This window comes from Pelobates fuscus, chromosome 5 (assembly GCF_036172605.1).
Source record: "Pelobates fuscus isolate aPelFus1 chromosome 5, aPelFus1.pri, whole genome shotgun sequence".
NCBI lineage: Eukaryota > Metazoa > Chordata > Amphibia > Anura > Pelobatidae > Pelobates > Pelobates fuscus.
The window spans coordinates 136049633-136066806 of NC_086321.1; the positions used below are offsets into that span (position 1 = coordinate 136049633).

At 37.5% G+C, this 17174-nt stretch overlaps 1 protein-coding gene across 1 annotated transcript in view; it reads left to right on the top strand.

Moving 5' to 3' along the window:
• TMEM132C (transmembrane protein 132C) overlaps positions 1-10476 on the top strand; it is a 594712-nt gene extending 584236 nt beyond the window's left edge. The window contains exon 9 of the mRNA XM_063454339.1: positions 7001-10476. Within this exon, the coding sequence (XP_063310409.1) occupies positions 7001-8161 (1161 nt within the window). The 3' untranslated portion in view covers positions 8162-10476. The remainder of the gene's footprint in view (positions 1-7000) is intronic.
• The last annotated feature ends 6698 nt before the right edge of the window (positions 10477-17174 follow it).

The window sequence follows — 17174 nt, forward strand, 5'->3', positions numbered from 1 at the left end:
CCTCTGTTCCTGTGTGTCCAACTTGTCTGGTTACAACTACATGTCTGTTCGCCCACCCATTGTAAAGTGCTGCGGAATTTGACGGCGCTCTATAAATATCATAATAATACTAATTTACAGATTACAAGATGGCAGAAGTTGTAGTAAGTAACTTGCTTACTTACTTACTCACTCATTTGAGATGGAAATGTTGGAGAACATTTATCAGATCACTTGTGGTTAGCAGGACAAAACACTTCACATTTTTATTAATAGCAATTCTTTGCTTTATGGTAGCCAGCAGGGTTTTGCAATTGTATGGTTGTTCAAGTACAGATATCAGAAGAATTCTTCCTGAAACCCCCCACTTGCACAACCAAACAGGTTTGATTTCAGGAAAGAGGTACAGGGCAAAGCAAATAACCAGCATTCTATTTTTCTAGATGTAAACTAACACTAATTGACCATGACAATACGAGAACCCTACATGCAAAAACAACAAAGTGGGAGCCATAGTGTAGGTCTTACACAAAAACAAAACCGAGTGAAGTATGTCAGGGACAGGGGGCCTCCTTGCAGCAGAACCCATGTACGGAGCATAGATTATTATTGTGCTTTGAATATACATATACATTTAATACAACATATGTAGATTCTACACAACACTAAAGATATGGAAACCCCTTTTTTGGTGGATATGCACATTGTAAATCGTCCTGACAAAGTAATTGGCATAAGTATACACTATAAGAGAGCGCACAGGTAATATAAAATATATAAGAACAATCAAATAAATAACAGCAGCTAGATACAATAGAACCTGCCCAAGTTCCTAAAATAACCAGTACAAAAATTAAAAAGTATCAGCGCTTAGCAAGTGTGTTAGTGATTGGCATGCTGAAAAACAGAGGTTCATGTTTGCCATGTCTAAACAATAGTTTTCCTTATAATAAGTTGTTTTCCACTGTTTAGTATGCTAGTAACCTTAACTCCACGATAAAGTTTAAATTTCCAAAGTGATAAAAAATTGTGAATGGCTAAAACAAAAGAAGTAGTAATGATTTAGTGTCGAATCCTTCACAGAGCTGTTTCTACAAATCCTGTGAACTACATCAATAAATTCACTCAGATCCCTGACAAGGTTCTCCAATTACTATCAACAGATCAAGATAGATTGGAGGCTTCTTATATGTATTTAAAAAATACAATCCTACCCTTACGGCTACCTCTAAAAGGCAATCCTGACAGATATTTGTGTTGGCTAATCGCTAGATAGATGCTTCTCATTTTATTAGCACGCACTAATATTAATTTGTAGTTTTGGCAAGTTCCTTGATATGGCATCTTAATTTACAAGGTATTTATTTAGTCAGTACATACTTCTTTAAATCTTACAAAACTAAGGGAAGAAGGGAAATACTGGGAAATACTCGCTTCTGTATGGTGATTAACCCCTAGTGCAAAAAATGCACTAAAAACTGAACAACATGGAAGGGGAGTCAGGAGCAAAGTAGGATAAATAGGTAGAGTGTCCTAAGGAGTGGAGGATACTCTACCTTAGGACACTCTACCTATTTATCCTACGTTGCTCCTGATTCCCCTTCTATGTTGTTCTTCTTTAAATCTTATTTTTCATCAAACTCAGAAATAGACTGGGAAGAAAGGTACATCTTAACATTATTTTTCAGAGTGTGTTTTGTAGTAAGGAGATAAAAAGTGGAGTCCTTATTTTCCTTCCAGAATAATATTTTATTTCACAGGACAGTGGCAGGCCAATTACAACAATATGGTTAGAAAAAACTACTATGAGAGCAATTTTTGTAGGAGAGACCCCCTGCAGTCTGGAACATATTTACATCACAATAACATGGCTTTGGTTGTATATTTGTATATATATTTTTTGTTCTAAGAAAAGAAAAGAAAACCAAATAAATAATATAAATTGTGTCTTTCAGGACTAAAAAAAAAAAAAAACAAAAAAACAAAAAAACAACAGAAAATGTAATTGTAATTGTAAATGTAATTTGATCTTGAGTTTTTTTTATTAGTTGATATGTTTTTAACACAAAATAGTGTTTTTTTTTAAATTAAGTATAACACTAGAGGACCACTACTAACACCATAACTAATGTGATTTATTGTATTGCTTATGTGTCTAGGGAGCTTTCACAAACAATACAATTTAAATTCTATATTTGTCCAGGATTTTCAGCAAAATCTTTGGTACCCAGGCTCCACCTCCCTTTTCACGCATGACAAATTAGGAAGCATCACTTACTTTTTAAGCTATCAATATACTTTTATGGAGTGCGTATACACAACATCGAGTTAGTCTCCCTCACTTGCAGTACTCTGAGATAACAAAGACAAATATAAAGTGTGCTTTGCCTTTAAGAATGTGCTCACAAAATCTCTTGTGTATTGCAATCAACCCCGGGAGATACAATATTTAAATGCAACAAAGTGCTCAAGTGTGATATTTTTTTGTGCAATAAAATACAATATTTGTGCAATACTGTGCAGTTACACTTCAAAGCATATGTGTAACTATTATTGCAACAATCCACACAAAAGGGCCTAAATGTCAAAGTTACTTTATATATACTGTGTATATCAACATATTACTTAAAACCAATGTGGTAAAAACCAATGTGCTAATAGAGTTACATTCACAAACGTATTTCACAGAGAGTAGATTTTCCTCATGTAAAAAAAAATACATAAGAGGTAAATAGTGTAATATTGCAAACACAATTATTTATATATATATATACAGGTAGTTCCCGACTTTACGAACTAATTGGTTCCGAAGCCTAGTTCATAAAGTGAGAGTTCATAAAGTGAGAACTAATTTCCCATATACACAATGTAATAAACACGGGTTCCGTTCCTGACCAACAAATGTTACCATTGAAAACCTAAATTATTAAGTACAAATACAACATGAAAGCATAGCAAATACATGTATCCTATAGAATGTAAGCTCGATCGAGCAGGGTCCTCTTCAACCTATTGTTCCTGTAAGTTTATTTGTAATTGTCCTATCTATAGTTAAATCCCTTCTCATAATATTGTAAAGCGCTACGGAATCTGTTGGCGCTATATAAATTGCAATAATAATAATAATAATATGTTGTAGGAATTTTAAAGGCATGCATACCATATTGAAATCTTCTTTAAATTATCATCAATCTTCATACTATTCAATGAAGAGACATGCTGCACTTGTTGAATGGGGAACCTCTCTAAAACCTTCCTACTTATTCATTTTCTTCATTATCAGCTTCCCCCTCTCCCTTATCACTTTTCGGTTACTCCTTTTATTTTTACAGCTCTCAAACCTTCTTCCTTCTCCCCTTTTTCAGCCCTCCTCCTGCTCCTTACTATTGCTGCCTTCCAAAATATGGCACAATTGCAAACACACATACACACAGACAGCTATGTCAGACACACACAGACAAATCTATATTCAATAGCACACAGTGCATTAATATTACAGGATCTGTAATGTATGCCCATGAAAGCACAAAAAGAATACAGTACAATCTAAACCTGTTTTTTAGACTTCCCTTTATCTTCAGGAACTGTGTTCCTGATCCTCATCTCTCTTCTTGTCTACTCCTGACCACAAATTCTTCTTATTCTCTTCTTGTTTGTGCTCCAAAGCACTCTTCTCGGTCCTGACCCGTGGACCACTGACACAAAATGGAGGTGAAACAAAATGGCGGCACATCCAGAAAAAAGTTCATAAAGTCGGGAGTTCATAAAGTGAGAGTTCATAAAGTGAGAAATGCCTGTATATATATATATATATATATATATATATATATATATATATATATATATATATATATATATAAATATCCAAAAAATACCGGCACTCCAGGAATTCTCAGCGATACAAATTTTCTTTATTCAGTTAAGGACGTCAACGTTTCAGCTCCTCATGGAGCTTTCATCAGGACAACTTAAACAATAAAACAAGCAAGCTTATATAGGGAGAATCTCAATTAGTATACTTACATACTCAGGTGCTTCACCTCCATTCCCGCCAACAAACGGACCGCAGCTGCCAACCGTATCAGCACACTCCACTTCCGGGTTCCTGGCCCACATGACCAGGTTCGAGGTGTCTGATTCGCCGACTGACGTTACCGGGCAACCAGGGACGCCAACGTCACTTTGGTCAAACCCTTTACTTACGGACTGCGGCATGAGTCAAACCTCACGTGCCCTTCAGTGTAAAAAAGTGTTGCCGTGGCAACCGGACCGTAGGCAGACAGGAGGGAAGGGGAAACAGGAGGATGCGAGCAGTAACAGAGAATCAATAGAATCTAGGAAATACTGGGACAAATACATATATGGCATATATCCAACCCAATAAAGTGTTGTGTCATATCGTGTCTTAAGTGAACGATCTGGTCATAATTCCATTTATTACGTAAATAGGTATAAGATATAGGTATGTGATCCATGATCTCGTAAGATCTGTGTATTCTTTGTAATGAAAGGCAAATATCTGCCTATATATGAGGTGTGAACTTAAATATAATGAGCTATCTCTAGAATAGTTACACTTACCTACTAGTGAGACAAAGATCTATACCTGAGTGTGAGATGCTTTGTCTATGTACAAAATCATAGTGAAATAGTGAAAAAAAAGTTAAACATATATCAAAGATGCAACAAGTGAAAAATGTATTAAAGTGCTACTGTATGCAATAAATCTATATCAAGTGAAAAATGAGAGGCATGAGCAAATAACCTATATGCAACAGGCCCAATATTAGTATATAACTGTAGAACAATTGACATAATCTCAGATTCCCGCTCAATCCCCATGGATATGTAAGTATCAACAAAATTGTTTTTATAACCAAGAAATCCTCTTTGTATAAAATAGAGGCTAAAATTTCTAGTAAAAAACAGTACTACATAATTATTTAAACTAATGAAGATAGACAGACCAATCCTGTACCTCAGGTAATCATAAGAGGCTCTGTACTATAATCAACCTAATACTGAGATATCATAGAAACATAGTGAAAGAACATTTTTCGTTCAGACCCCTGGGCGAGATAGTGTCCAACCGTGTTATCCAGTACGTTTCTCTCTGTAACAGGAGTTTGCCCCGATCTCCCCCCCGGAGAGGGGTCGGTACATGGTCAATGGCCACACATCTAAGTGAAGCCAGGGGATGTGATAGTTCCAAAAAATGTCGGGCCACAGGTTTGTCCGACTTGCCATCTCGATAGGCAAGTCGGATACTCGATCTGTGGCCCCTAATTCTTTCACAGAGTGCCGTCTCTGTTTTGCCAACATAGTTCAAGCCACAAGGGCAAGACAGTTTATAAATTACAAAATCACTCCGACAGTGAATCCGATGTTGGATTCGGAACATCTGTCCCGTGTGTGGATGACTAAAGGTTTTGGCAGGGATAATGTGTCCACAGGTGACACACCCCAAACACCTTACACATCCCGTGTTCTTGGAGTCTTGAAATGTCGGCTTGTAGCAATGTATAGGGTCTGTATTCACCAACATGTCCCTTAAATTCCTGTTTCTACGATAACAAAACAGTGGTTTCTGGCGTAGACTCTTGGGGAGGGATGGATCCAGTGTAATGATATTCCAGTTGTTTCGGACCGAAGTAGTTAGTTCAGTGCTGGCGGTGTTCAAAAGCATGGGAAAGATTGGTCTAGTATTGGTTAATTTGTCAACACGTATTGCAGGAACAGTGTGGGTACTTCTGGCTCTCTTAAGAGCTTCTTCAAGTATTGGACGCGGGTATCCTCTTGTTTGAAATCTTTTATACATAATCTCAAGTTGGAGATCACATTGACTCGTTTGAGAGTTGTTACGTAACACTCTCAAAAACTGGGAGAACGGTAGTGACATTTTTAAATGCCTGGGATGGAAGCTCCCGTAATGTAGGATAGTATTACGGTCGGTTGGTTTAGTAAAGAGTTTATACTCCAACTTATGGTCAATGACCATGATCTCAACGTCAAGGAACTGGACACTAAGTTCATCTATATGACTGGTCATTTTGACCGGAGTGGGTAACTCATTGAGGCCTTTCGTGAATTGGGCCGCCTCCTCCACTGTACCGTTCCATAAAATGAGAATGTCATCGATAAATCTGAAATATCTGATGACCTTATCTTCATATTGTTGCAAAATGTATTTCAACTCATATTGATACATGTATGCATTCGCATACATGGGGGCCATGGCCGCCCCCATAGAGGTCCCTGCTATCTGCAAGTACCATGAGGTCTCGAAGCGAAAGTAATTATTCTGCAACGCTATGTCCAACAGCTCCAAAACGTATTCAATAGTGGGACCATGATAATTTGGTGACTGTGTATATAATAATACAGGGTGTATTATAGCACTCACAAACGTTGAGCAGGTTTGCTCAAGCTATTTGAGCTTGTTCACTGACCTTGACAAAATCGATGGACAGCCAAGAAAAAAAGGTAACAACTTTATTCCACTCAATAAAAAAAACAGTAGGCAATGAAAAGTAGATCCTTTCCATCACTGTCTATATACTAGGCAGGATAAACATACGCTTTCCAGATTCCGGTATTTCTGGCGTCCGAGGTCTCCTTGCTTGTTCCAGGAGGCGGAGTCCACAAAGTCCTGCGTCACTACGTGATGACGCGTTTCGCCACTATTGGCTTCATCAATATTGTAGGTTGATTGCAATACCCAAGAGGTTTTGTGAGCACAATCTTAAAGGCACAGCGCACTTTATATTTGTCTTTGTTGTTTAATTAAGTGGTATAAAGCTAATACATTAATAAAGTGATGCTAATATAAACAGTCTTTTCAGTAGTAATAGTAATTGATTTAGCGCCATCTTATAGCTTGTTCTATTGTTTTTAAGTACTCTGAGATAGACAAGGAACTGAGCTATGTTCATAGATTCTCATATATACATTGTTGTTGTTAAAGTGACAAAAATAAATTGCTGCCTTTTACGTAATTATTTTTTTTTCTTTTTCTATTTAGGAAGCTGTTGTCAGTACATGGGTACAGTTTAGTGATGGGTTAGTAACACCACTTGACATCTATGATTCCAAGGATTTTTCCATCTCTGCTACTTCATTGGATGAAAAAATAGTGTCTACACACCAGAGCAGTTTGCTAAAATGGCCCATTGTGATAGCAGAAGGTGAAGGACAAGGACCATTGATCAAAATTGATCTGATGATCTCTGAGGCTTGCCAAAAATCAAAGAGAAAAAGTGTTCTTGCAATCGGACATGGTTACATCAAAGTCAAATTTGGACAGAATGATGCCAATCCTCAAGTAAGCAGTGATTACGATGCAGAGGAAATTGAAAATCACACAAGTGACCGCAGGCAAAAAGTGTCTGATCATGAACGCTATGGTACTGATGGAAGGTATGATGGATCTTTGGAACGTGATAAGAGTGCCATAAGAAAAGGAAGTACAACAGTTAGATCAGTATTAAACAGTAGAGTGGATGGAGGTAGGCTTTCTGATGATAGTCCACTGCAGAACATTCCCATAGATTTTACCAATTTCCCCGCCCAAGTAGACTTACCAAAAAATAATGAGGAAATCGAAGATAATGACCTTGTTCATGCACCAAGAGGATTGAGTGATCTTGAGATTGGAATGTATGCTTTGCTTGGTGTATTCTGCCTTGCCATATTAGTTTTCCTAATTAACTGTGCAACGTTTGCCCTTAAATATAGACACAAACAAATACCAATAGAAGGGCAAACTAACATGACACACTCCCATGACTGGGTTTGGCTTGGCAATGAGACAGAACTTCTAGAGAGTACACCAGATGTATCTCCTCAACAAGATGAACATACTACTATTATAGACAGAGGAATAAATCTTGAAGAGAGTCATCACCTCATCAATGGTAAGAATGTGCAGAGCCAGATACATCGGTCAGCTGAGGACATGGAGAAAGCTTTGAAAGAGAAAAAAAATGAACCTTTACATTCACCAACATCAAAAAGGAAGCGAGTAAAATTCACAACCTTTACAACTATTCCAGCTGATGACAGTTGCCCAACTGTGAACTCATTATTGACAGCTAATGAGGATGACATTAAATGGGTGTGTCAGGATATGGACTTGGGAGAATCAAAGGAACTCAGAAACTATATGCAACAGTATAAAGAATAAACAGAACTTATTTGGTTGTTGCAATAAGTTAACCTCAAATTTTGATGCCTTCAGTTTTTATTGGTCGTGGCGAAATATATAAGAACCTCTTGGACTCTCAACTTGAAACTATTGAGATTCTTCAATGTATATGTTTTAAGAAATGCACATATGCCATATTAAATGTAGGCTATGGTCCAGTAACAGTTTCCAGCTAAAAAAAAAATAGATGGTTTTAAAAAAAACTCAGATCGAGTCAGCAGGCATATGTTTAGATTAATTAATAAGGCGTGTGGAATTTATGTAAAGGAGTTACCAAAAATTATTTGTTAAAAAAATAAAACATTAATAATTATAATAAAAAAAGAAAAAATAGAAAACTAGTTGAAAAATAAGATTTTATATTTCTAATAAAATGCAGTTAAAAGACTGGGAAAAAAAATATTTTTCGGAATTTCAAGATAATTCTATATATCATTCCCCTAGTGATGTGCCAAAGCCAGAGACAGAAGAAACACTAAAGTTGTATTGAGTATTTTGAGGTATCATTAATGCTTATACCTTATAATTCATGCATATACCATAGTACACATTTGTCTATCACAGTCTTCCCTATTAAAAATGCATGGAAAGAAAAGTAAGATAAAAAATTGTAATTATTTTTGTATTATAAATTGAGTGCACAACTGTGTACTAACGTAAGCTTACTTTTCCATCAAGGTGCCTATATTTAGAAAGCCCTCTACAGGAAAATACCGGTATAGCAGGGGATGAGAAAATTCACTACAGACCACTGACTCCTGAGCAAGTATAATGCTCAAATCTATTGCAATTACAAGCCATGTATAAGGTGTTGCTAATCTGGCATTTTATTTAATATGTGCACATATTTATTTAATTAACAAAGGTCAACAAAAATTATATTAATGAGAATAGGGTACTAACGATCTGGGAGCTATGACGCTGCATTGTTCTTGCAGGTAAGATGCTCTTAGATGTGGATTCCAATCAGTATGATTTTATAAAATATACAGACTACAGTGTTTTTGTTGAAAGAGAGAAAGAAACACTAGCACAGAGCAAATTATATAAATATATCATATGTGAATGTTTCACAGTATCTTTTTGATTTCATGTATCTTCCAGATTTACCGTTCTCCATTTCCCATCTATGCTGATTTATTAGACAGGGTTGACAACCTCTACAGGGAAGGATAGGCTCTCTCTGTATCTGATGACTATTTGATTTCAGTTTGTTAAGCCTAATGCAGGAGCCTACAGAACTGGGCACGGTATCCATTGCGATGAAGAAAACATGTCTTATATGTACAGAACTCAATTTTTGATGGGACTACATCGATTCATATGGTGGAATGTATGAACATAAGGGATGTAACTCGGCATGATTCTGAAAAGACTATCTTTAGACTCCCAGTGAAGTTTTTTTTCACTCATCTCTGGTGGATATAAAGAAGTACTTATATATTTTACTATATATGGATTACAGAGGGACTGAGATTTATGGAAAGTTTAGTCATAAAAAAAATTACAATATTTTTTCAAAATTACATTACAACGTATTCAGACTCTCCCCTAGTCTTCAATCCTTTAAGAACTCTCTCCAAAACTCATCTTTTTAGGAATGCTTACGGCCTCCCAGAGTAACTTCTCTCTCTTAATCCTTCTTGCTCTCTGCTAAAGTGCCACACTCCACTCTCACCTCCAGTTCTGCTACTTTCCCACCTTGTCTATTTTCTGTCTCCCTCAATACCCTTCCTTTTGTGTTTTTATACCCTACCTCCTCTAGACTGTAAGCTCGTTTGAGCAGGGTCCTCAACTACTTATTGTTCCTGTTACACATTGTTATTGTATCATTTGGTAAATTCCCCTTTTATTGTAAAGCGCTGCGCAATAAGCTGGCACTGTATAAATACCAATAATAATAATAATAATGATAATAATATTCCACTTTATTGTTAAATTTACAGCCATATCGTAGTTTACATTTAAAGTCTTTGACACAGATTATGGTACTTTCAAGGTACAGTAAGTTAATGTCTGTCTGTATTCTTGTTGCAGCTCTCTCTAATGCAGAGAAAATTAATATCCTGAGAATATCTAAGTTAATGAAAACGTGTTATTAATTATGTGGCAAATCACTGTTCTTCCCAATGTTATTTAGAAATCAGCACTTATAAGTCAGGCACCACAATAGTGTGGACATCTGTTCACACATCTACTAATTAAATGCCTCTTCCATTGTGTTCATATGCAGTAGAAGGAATAGCCTGTGGCCACTTAACTGGTTTTAGGTTCCTTAAACAAAAAGAGGAAAACTCTAAACTAAAAAAAAAAAAAAAAAAAAAAACATTAATGACAAAATACCAGTTTTGTTAAAATAAATTAAATATTGCAGTACAGTTGCAAGACATGAACTAAAACTCTACAATAGCACAAAAACTGGTGAAAATCTGCATACATTATATGAATTTAACACATTTCCCATTATCGTCAACTCTTTCACAGGATTTACACACTAAACAAACTACAAAGCAGGATGAGAGTTTTTTTATTTTTTTTATTTCAATGTTTGGAAAATGAATTCTATTTGATTTTTCGTGGCAGCCCCAGTTTTACAATATATTATTTCTTCCTCCAGAAGTGTGGGAGTCAGAGTCCGGTGACATTTCACATAAATGAGAATGATAACGTGTAATAAATAAAATGCATTGTAGACTGAAAGAATGTAATATTTATTTATATATCTATATTATACATATTGTGATTAAATGCTTCATGTCATCTACTGCTGTCTTGTTATGACCTCTATGCTTCATTAGTGTTTGTAACACTGAAATCTCTACAGTCACAAAAACGTAAGGTCTGCCTACAGGAAATCAATGGTAACATTGAACAGAAAGATAAAGTGGTCTCAATGGCTTATATTGAGTTGTACAGAGCATGCGGATGCGATCTCACTTACATAAAATATTTGCATTTCATATTGGATTCTTGATGCCAAAATTATTATAATATGTTTCCATATCTGACAAAAGGTAAGGGGGTCAATCAGTGGTTTATCCTAGTTTTGTGCTGCCCTAGGCACCACCCCGCCTTCTAAATTCACCCCCACCCCGCCTTCTAAATACACATACACACTTACTGACAGACACATATACACTAGCTAACAGACATACACATTCACTAACAGACATACACACTCACTAACAGACACATCCAGTCACTAGCAGACACACAGAGTCACTAACAGACACGCATACACTCTCACTAACAGACGGCATACACACTCACTAACAGACACACATACTAACACTCACTAACAGAGACAGAAACACATACACTCTCACTAGCAGACATGCATACACACTCATTAACAGACACACACACTAACACACACAGACACACTCACTAACAGACACACACACACACACTCACTCACTAACAGACACACACACACACACTAACAGAATTTTCTGGCGCCCCCCAGAAAGTGCCACCCAAGGCAAATGCCTTGTTTGCCTCATGGTAAACACACCCCTGGGGTCAATACATTAAATTGACCTCTTCACCACTGTTTGTTTAGTAAAAAAAACATTTATTGGAATGTATAAAACGTAAGATTAAATTTCAGTTTCATATATTGATTGCTGTTTGGATATATACAAAATGTAAGATATGTATTAGCAAAGATGCAGAAATAATCTACTTTTTAACCACTGCTGTGTGGGAAAAGGAATAAATCAGGAACTTCTTGACATTTCTTAGAAATTCAGATTTCTATAAAATTCTGACCGAGTATTAAAAAAGATGTATATGTTGCATTATGACAACATACAGTAAATACACGCTAAGCATCTATACTAAAGAGGGCATTGCATGAGAAAGAGTATGCAAATAATTCCTCCAAACACTTGCTTCTATGCCTTCCTGGGCTGTTAGAATCTGATCATGAAGTTTGACCTACAAAAGTAACTATTGTAGAAGGATAGATGCACTGCCATTTACAGTCTATGTGCAGAGATGTAAAGAAGTTGCCTGAACCCTGAAAGAAAAATATGCTTTTATAAAAATAATTTTTAAAACAAAACGTAAGTTTAGTACTTTCTAGGATTAATTTGCTTTTGCCTTTCTTTGCAATACAAAATTATTGGGCTACACATATACTAGAACCTTTTTTTTTTTTTTCCAGTTACCAATGTTTTAATTTTCCCCAACAGCTCAGCTTCATGTAGACCGAGAACGATTAAGATCCCCTAGGCAGGTTACCAGTTTTACACCCCTTACCCTTTCATTCTTCACATAGGGATTGTGAATAGAGCCAAGCAAATTCATAGTTTCAAGGCCCCTAGGCACATTTGTCCTGGACACACATATACCCTATGACAGGAGTCTTGTCGGGAACGAATGCTGAGCAGTGCAGCAACCTCTATAGGGTGGAACCCAGAATGCAAAGAAACCAACATACACACAAATCAAAACAACAAAATAAGTGTATTGATATTTACAAGAAAGACAGTAAAATCAAATACAAGCACAGGTAACTGAATGTAAGAGAAGGGCCTCTGGATACAGGGAAGCAGTCAGCTTAGGAACACAGGGAAGCAGCCAGCTAAAAAACATGAGGAAGCAGCCAGCTAAGGAACATGGGGAAGCAGCCAGCTAAGGAACATGGGGAAGCAGCCAGCTAAGGAACATGGGGAAGCAGCCAGCTAAGGAACATGGGGAAGCAGCCAGCTAAGGAACATGGGGAAGCAGCCAGCTCAGGAACTCAGAAAAGCAGGCAGCTAGCACAGGAACTCAGTAAAGGCAGCTAGCTCAGGAGCACAGAGAAGTAGCTAGCTCAGATATACAGGACAAAAGAACCAGACCAATAACATTATTAACATTAATGAACTGGCAAACAAGAAGGGGTGAGGCTACATTAAATAGGGAGAAGATAGTTACAAAGTAAGACCAGCTGGGAACAGAGAGAGATCTCAGTCTGGATGCAGCAGCCTGCAATAGCACCAAAGATAGGTAGTGGCACTGTGAGGTACTGCACCAGACTGAGAGTAAACCGAGTCATGACACCCCATTCATATATGTATTGGTCCTTCACAGCTTTGCATTCACACACCACATTAGCACAGCACATAAAACTGCATTAAGAAACACAATGCCACGCAATGCTGCGGACTAAAACGGAATTAAATAATGGTTGTAGCACACGCTTGTGGTGGCAAGTAAGTTTAAGGTTTTGTCAGGGCAAAACAAAATTTGAGCCCTGGCCTAATGTGCCTCTTTATAAATTATATCGCATTTGTTAACCAAAAAAATTACTATTAGAATTTCATAATTTTTAGATTTGATCAATTCTTGACGTATGAGCTAGTGCTAAATGTTAGATACTTTATAACTGTTAGATAATTAACCATTGCCATAGCTGTTTATCGTTAATGAGTGTGTAATTATTTGGTAGCATTACCTTACTGAAAGCATATAAGGTACATGTTTGAGCTTTAATAATTAAAAAAATACTAATTATATATTTCAAAATATTACAAAAGTTATAGTCTGTATCCTACCAGAGTTTGCCTGTGTCTATACAATAAAACCTCTTTGTCAGGAATACATCAAATATTTGTATTTTTGGTGATACTTTTTCTAACGTGCATATTTACATGGCATACCCTATCTACCTCAACATAATATACTAAATATACAACAATAAGTGAAGACGGCACATTGCAGTTACATAAAAATGAACAGGGACATGATAGGCATTCATTATGCCTCAATACATCTTATTTTCTCTGCTCACATTACTCACGGATTCACAATGCACTGACCTTGGCATGAAGCTGTGTGTTCTCTCTTCCCATTTTCTATTTACTGCTTCATACGAGATTCTGCATTCATGCAGGTAGACAATTATGGACAAATATAAGTTAGTAAGAAACAACTATCGTATTGAAATATGCATCTTGTGGGAAGAGGGGGTTGCAGGTGGCATGGTAAGATACATATTTTAGAGCAGAAAAGCTTTTTAGAAAAGCATATTATTTCAACAAAATAGGTGACATTAGGAACGGGTCTTCAGAATCACAGTGCAGAACTGACAGTTGTTGACAGAAATGTTGGAAAATTATAGAGAGGAATCGTACTATATAGCTAAAGAAAGCCAATAGGCAGTATTTTATATTTTACTGTGAAAGGACAAAATTTTAAATGAATAATTATTACTATATACAAGTATTATATGACAGGTCAACACATTTACTAAATATAAAATGAATATTGATGGTAATTTTTCCTCTGTATGGGTACAGATTGCCTCCTGTTTTTAAGACCCTAAACTAGCATTTATGATTAATTTAAAAAAAAAAGTGCACCATCCATTCCATGAAGACATGATTCATAAAATCCATAGTGTTCATGTAAAGTTAGAAAACTACAATAATGTCTATTAATGATTTTTCAGAAGACAAAAAATAGATAGATAGATAGATGATGTGGGGAATGCAAAGTCTGCACACGTCTTTGTATTTGCACAGAATATAATTTTTAGATACTGTTTAGGTGTACACAGTTTTGGTGTGAACAGTGTATAAGAAAAAAAATGGTTAGCTCCAGATAAAAAAAAAGATTTATTAGATGAGTAAGGAACCGTGTTGTAGTGCAAGTATTGATGGTAAGTATTGGTGCTTATTATGGTTCAAGTCGGCTTTTTCGTTTTGTATAGTCAGAGGAAAAGATATAATGAAGAATTGTTGTGGGTAGATGTCCTGACATCTGCCGGTCTGTGTCTGCAGATCTCCTTGGTAGATTATTGAGACTATTGGGTGTGAATTGTCAGTCAGTGCATGAGAATCTTCTTGCTTAGATAGATTTGACTGCTGACATATACGAAAACTTAGATAATTCCGCCCAACCCAAATAACAAAATTGATAACATCATAGGTGTTAGACATGGCATAGGCCAGAGCCTTTAATGAAATTCATAACTTGCCACTCAACAGAAATAACCTATACAAGCTACCAGCTGCCTGGTTAGCACCGACAAGCAGTTTTTAATCCTTACTATCCAAGAGTCTGCAGTAGTCTGCATTACGCCATCAGCCTACCTTCTGACTGTGACTCCCCAAACCTATGTTAGGCATAGCTCCATCTTCTCTTTATTTATTTTAGCTGACAAGGAGCCCCGCCATCACAATGATGGCAGCTGTTACATGGGGATACCATCGCACTTCCACCACTATGACTCCCAAAGCCAGCCAAACCTATCAAATTTAAATGAACATCATCTGCTCTTATCAACTCACAATTAACGAACTTCAACTTCTTCTACCAAGTAACAACACTCCTAATCCTATTAATGAGATAAGAGATGGCAAGATTGATTTTTAGCCTACTTGTTAAAAGATTGCTGCACATCTCAGATCCGAAAGGACCTGGAAGAATGGATGGTACCACACCTTTCCTGGCTATGGCAGAGTTGGGGTCGTGAAAATGGCCATCCTTCCGCGTATCCTCTACTTTTTTTTTAAATTTTGCATATCCTCATACCAGAGGCATTTTTCACTTCTCTACACTCTCTGGTGTGCATATGACACGACACCCTTATCCTGCCAAAAAATGGTGGCGTACTAGCTGTAACAGATCCCCTATACTCCGACTGAGGTATATCCGCTGTAGTTCTCCAAAATCCCAAGTGAAGCAGTGATTATAGCTCCCAATTCTCCAAACATCAGCCTAGACCTGATGAATGGCAGAAACTAATGTGTTTAATCATGGCCAAATCACCCACTTTTATACAAAACAAGGATGCATTAAAACATGCCCAGAACACTTCCACAAATTATATATTGTTAAATAGCCATGATCTCCAAATAGCGCTCAGATCCATGCAGTGTATGGGAAACGCCACCGTGTGGAAGTACTGACCGGCCAGACACATGGTCCTATGCCCAAAACAGTTCCAGGGTGTTTGGTGCTTTTGCCGGTCAACATACGGGAGCTCCCGCGGCCGCAATACGGGGTGCTCCGGCTGCTTGCTCCTAGGTAGCGTTTGTTTCCCTTAGTCTCAGACACCTTCCCCCTAAAAAGCGCTCTCCTGGTAGATTTCAAAGTCATTCAAAACCATGGACCAAGTTGTTCAGGAGCCGTGTGGCCACCTCATGCCAAAAACAGTTCCATAACATTTGCGGCTAAGTACCGCTGAGGACAATTTGTGGGTTTCTTCAGCAACCAGGGAGCTAGTGTTCAGTTCCATTCAAATGAAGGGAAAGTGCCAAACCAGGGGCACCCAGGGAAAGCTGGTAATGGAGGCTAGGGAGATTTGAAGAGGTCGAGATACCTCACCAATTTCGAATAGATATGTAGGGATAAGGATCCCATGATGAAGGGTCTATCTTTACTTTGCAACATGCTTCTTACGCTGAAATGATCACCACTCCCGAGCTTCATGGGGAAATGGGAAACAGCGCTGAACCACACACTCACACCCAAACAGTGGTCAAAGACCTTACACTGTGCCATTTCTAGTGGGCTACAAGAGACAGCCCACAAACTACTGACTTTTTGGTACAAGACACCCCAACTACTACACACATATGACCCTACCCTTGAAGATACCTGTTGGAGATGCAAAAGGGAAACAGGCACATCTGGTGGGACTGCCCACTTATCAGACCTTATCAGACACACAATCATACAAATATTCACAGAGGAGCCCCCCCCCCCCCCCCCTCTAAAACCACTATCGCTCCTCCTTCACCACAAAAGGCTGTGGTCCTTGGTTTACAAAAAATCACTGACTATACAAATCCTCAAAGTGGCTAAAAGCCTCATCCCCCTCTTTTGGAAGACAGAGACACCCCCCTATGAAGCTGTGGTTCCAATGCATGGAGGAACTCAGCTTACATGCGGAAGGTAGATCCCACACATACACATTATCATGGACTCAGTGGATATTGTCCACTAGATCTACAGACTTTCAAATGCTCCTTAGGTATCCAAGGGCGCGCACACAGCA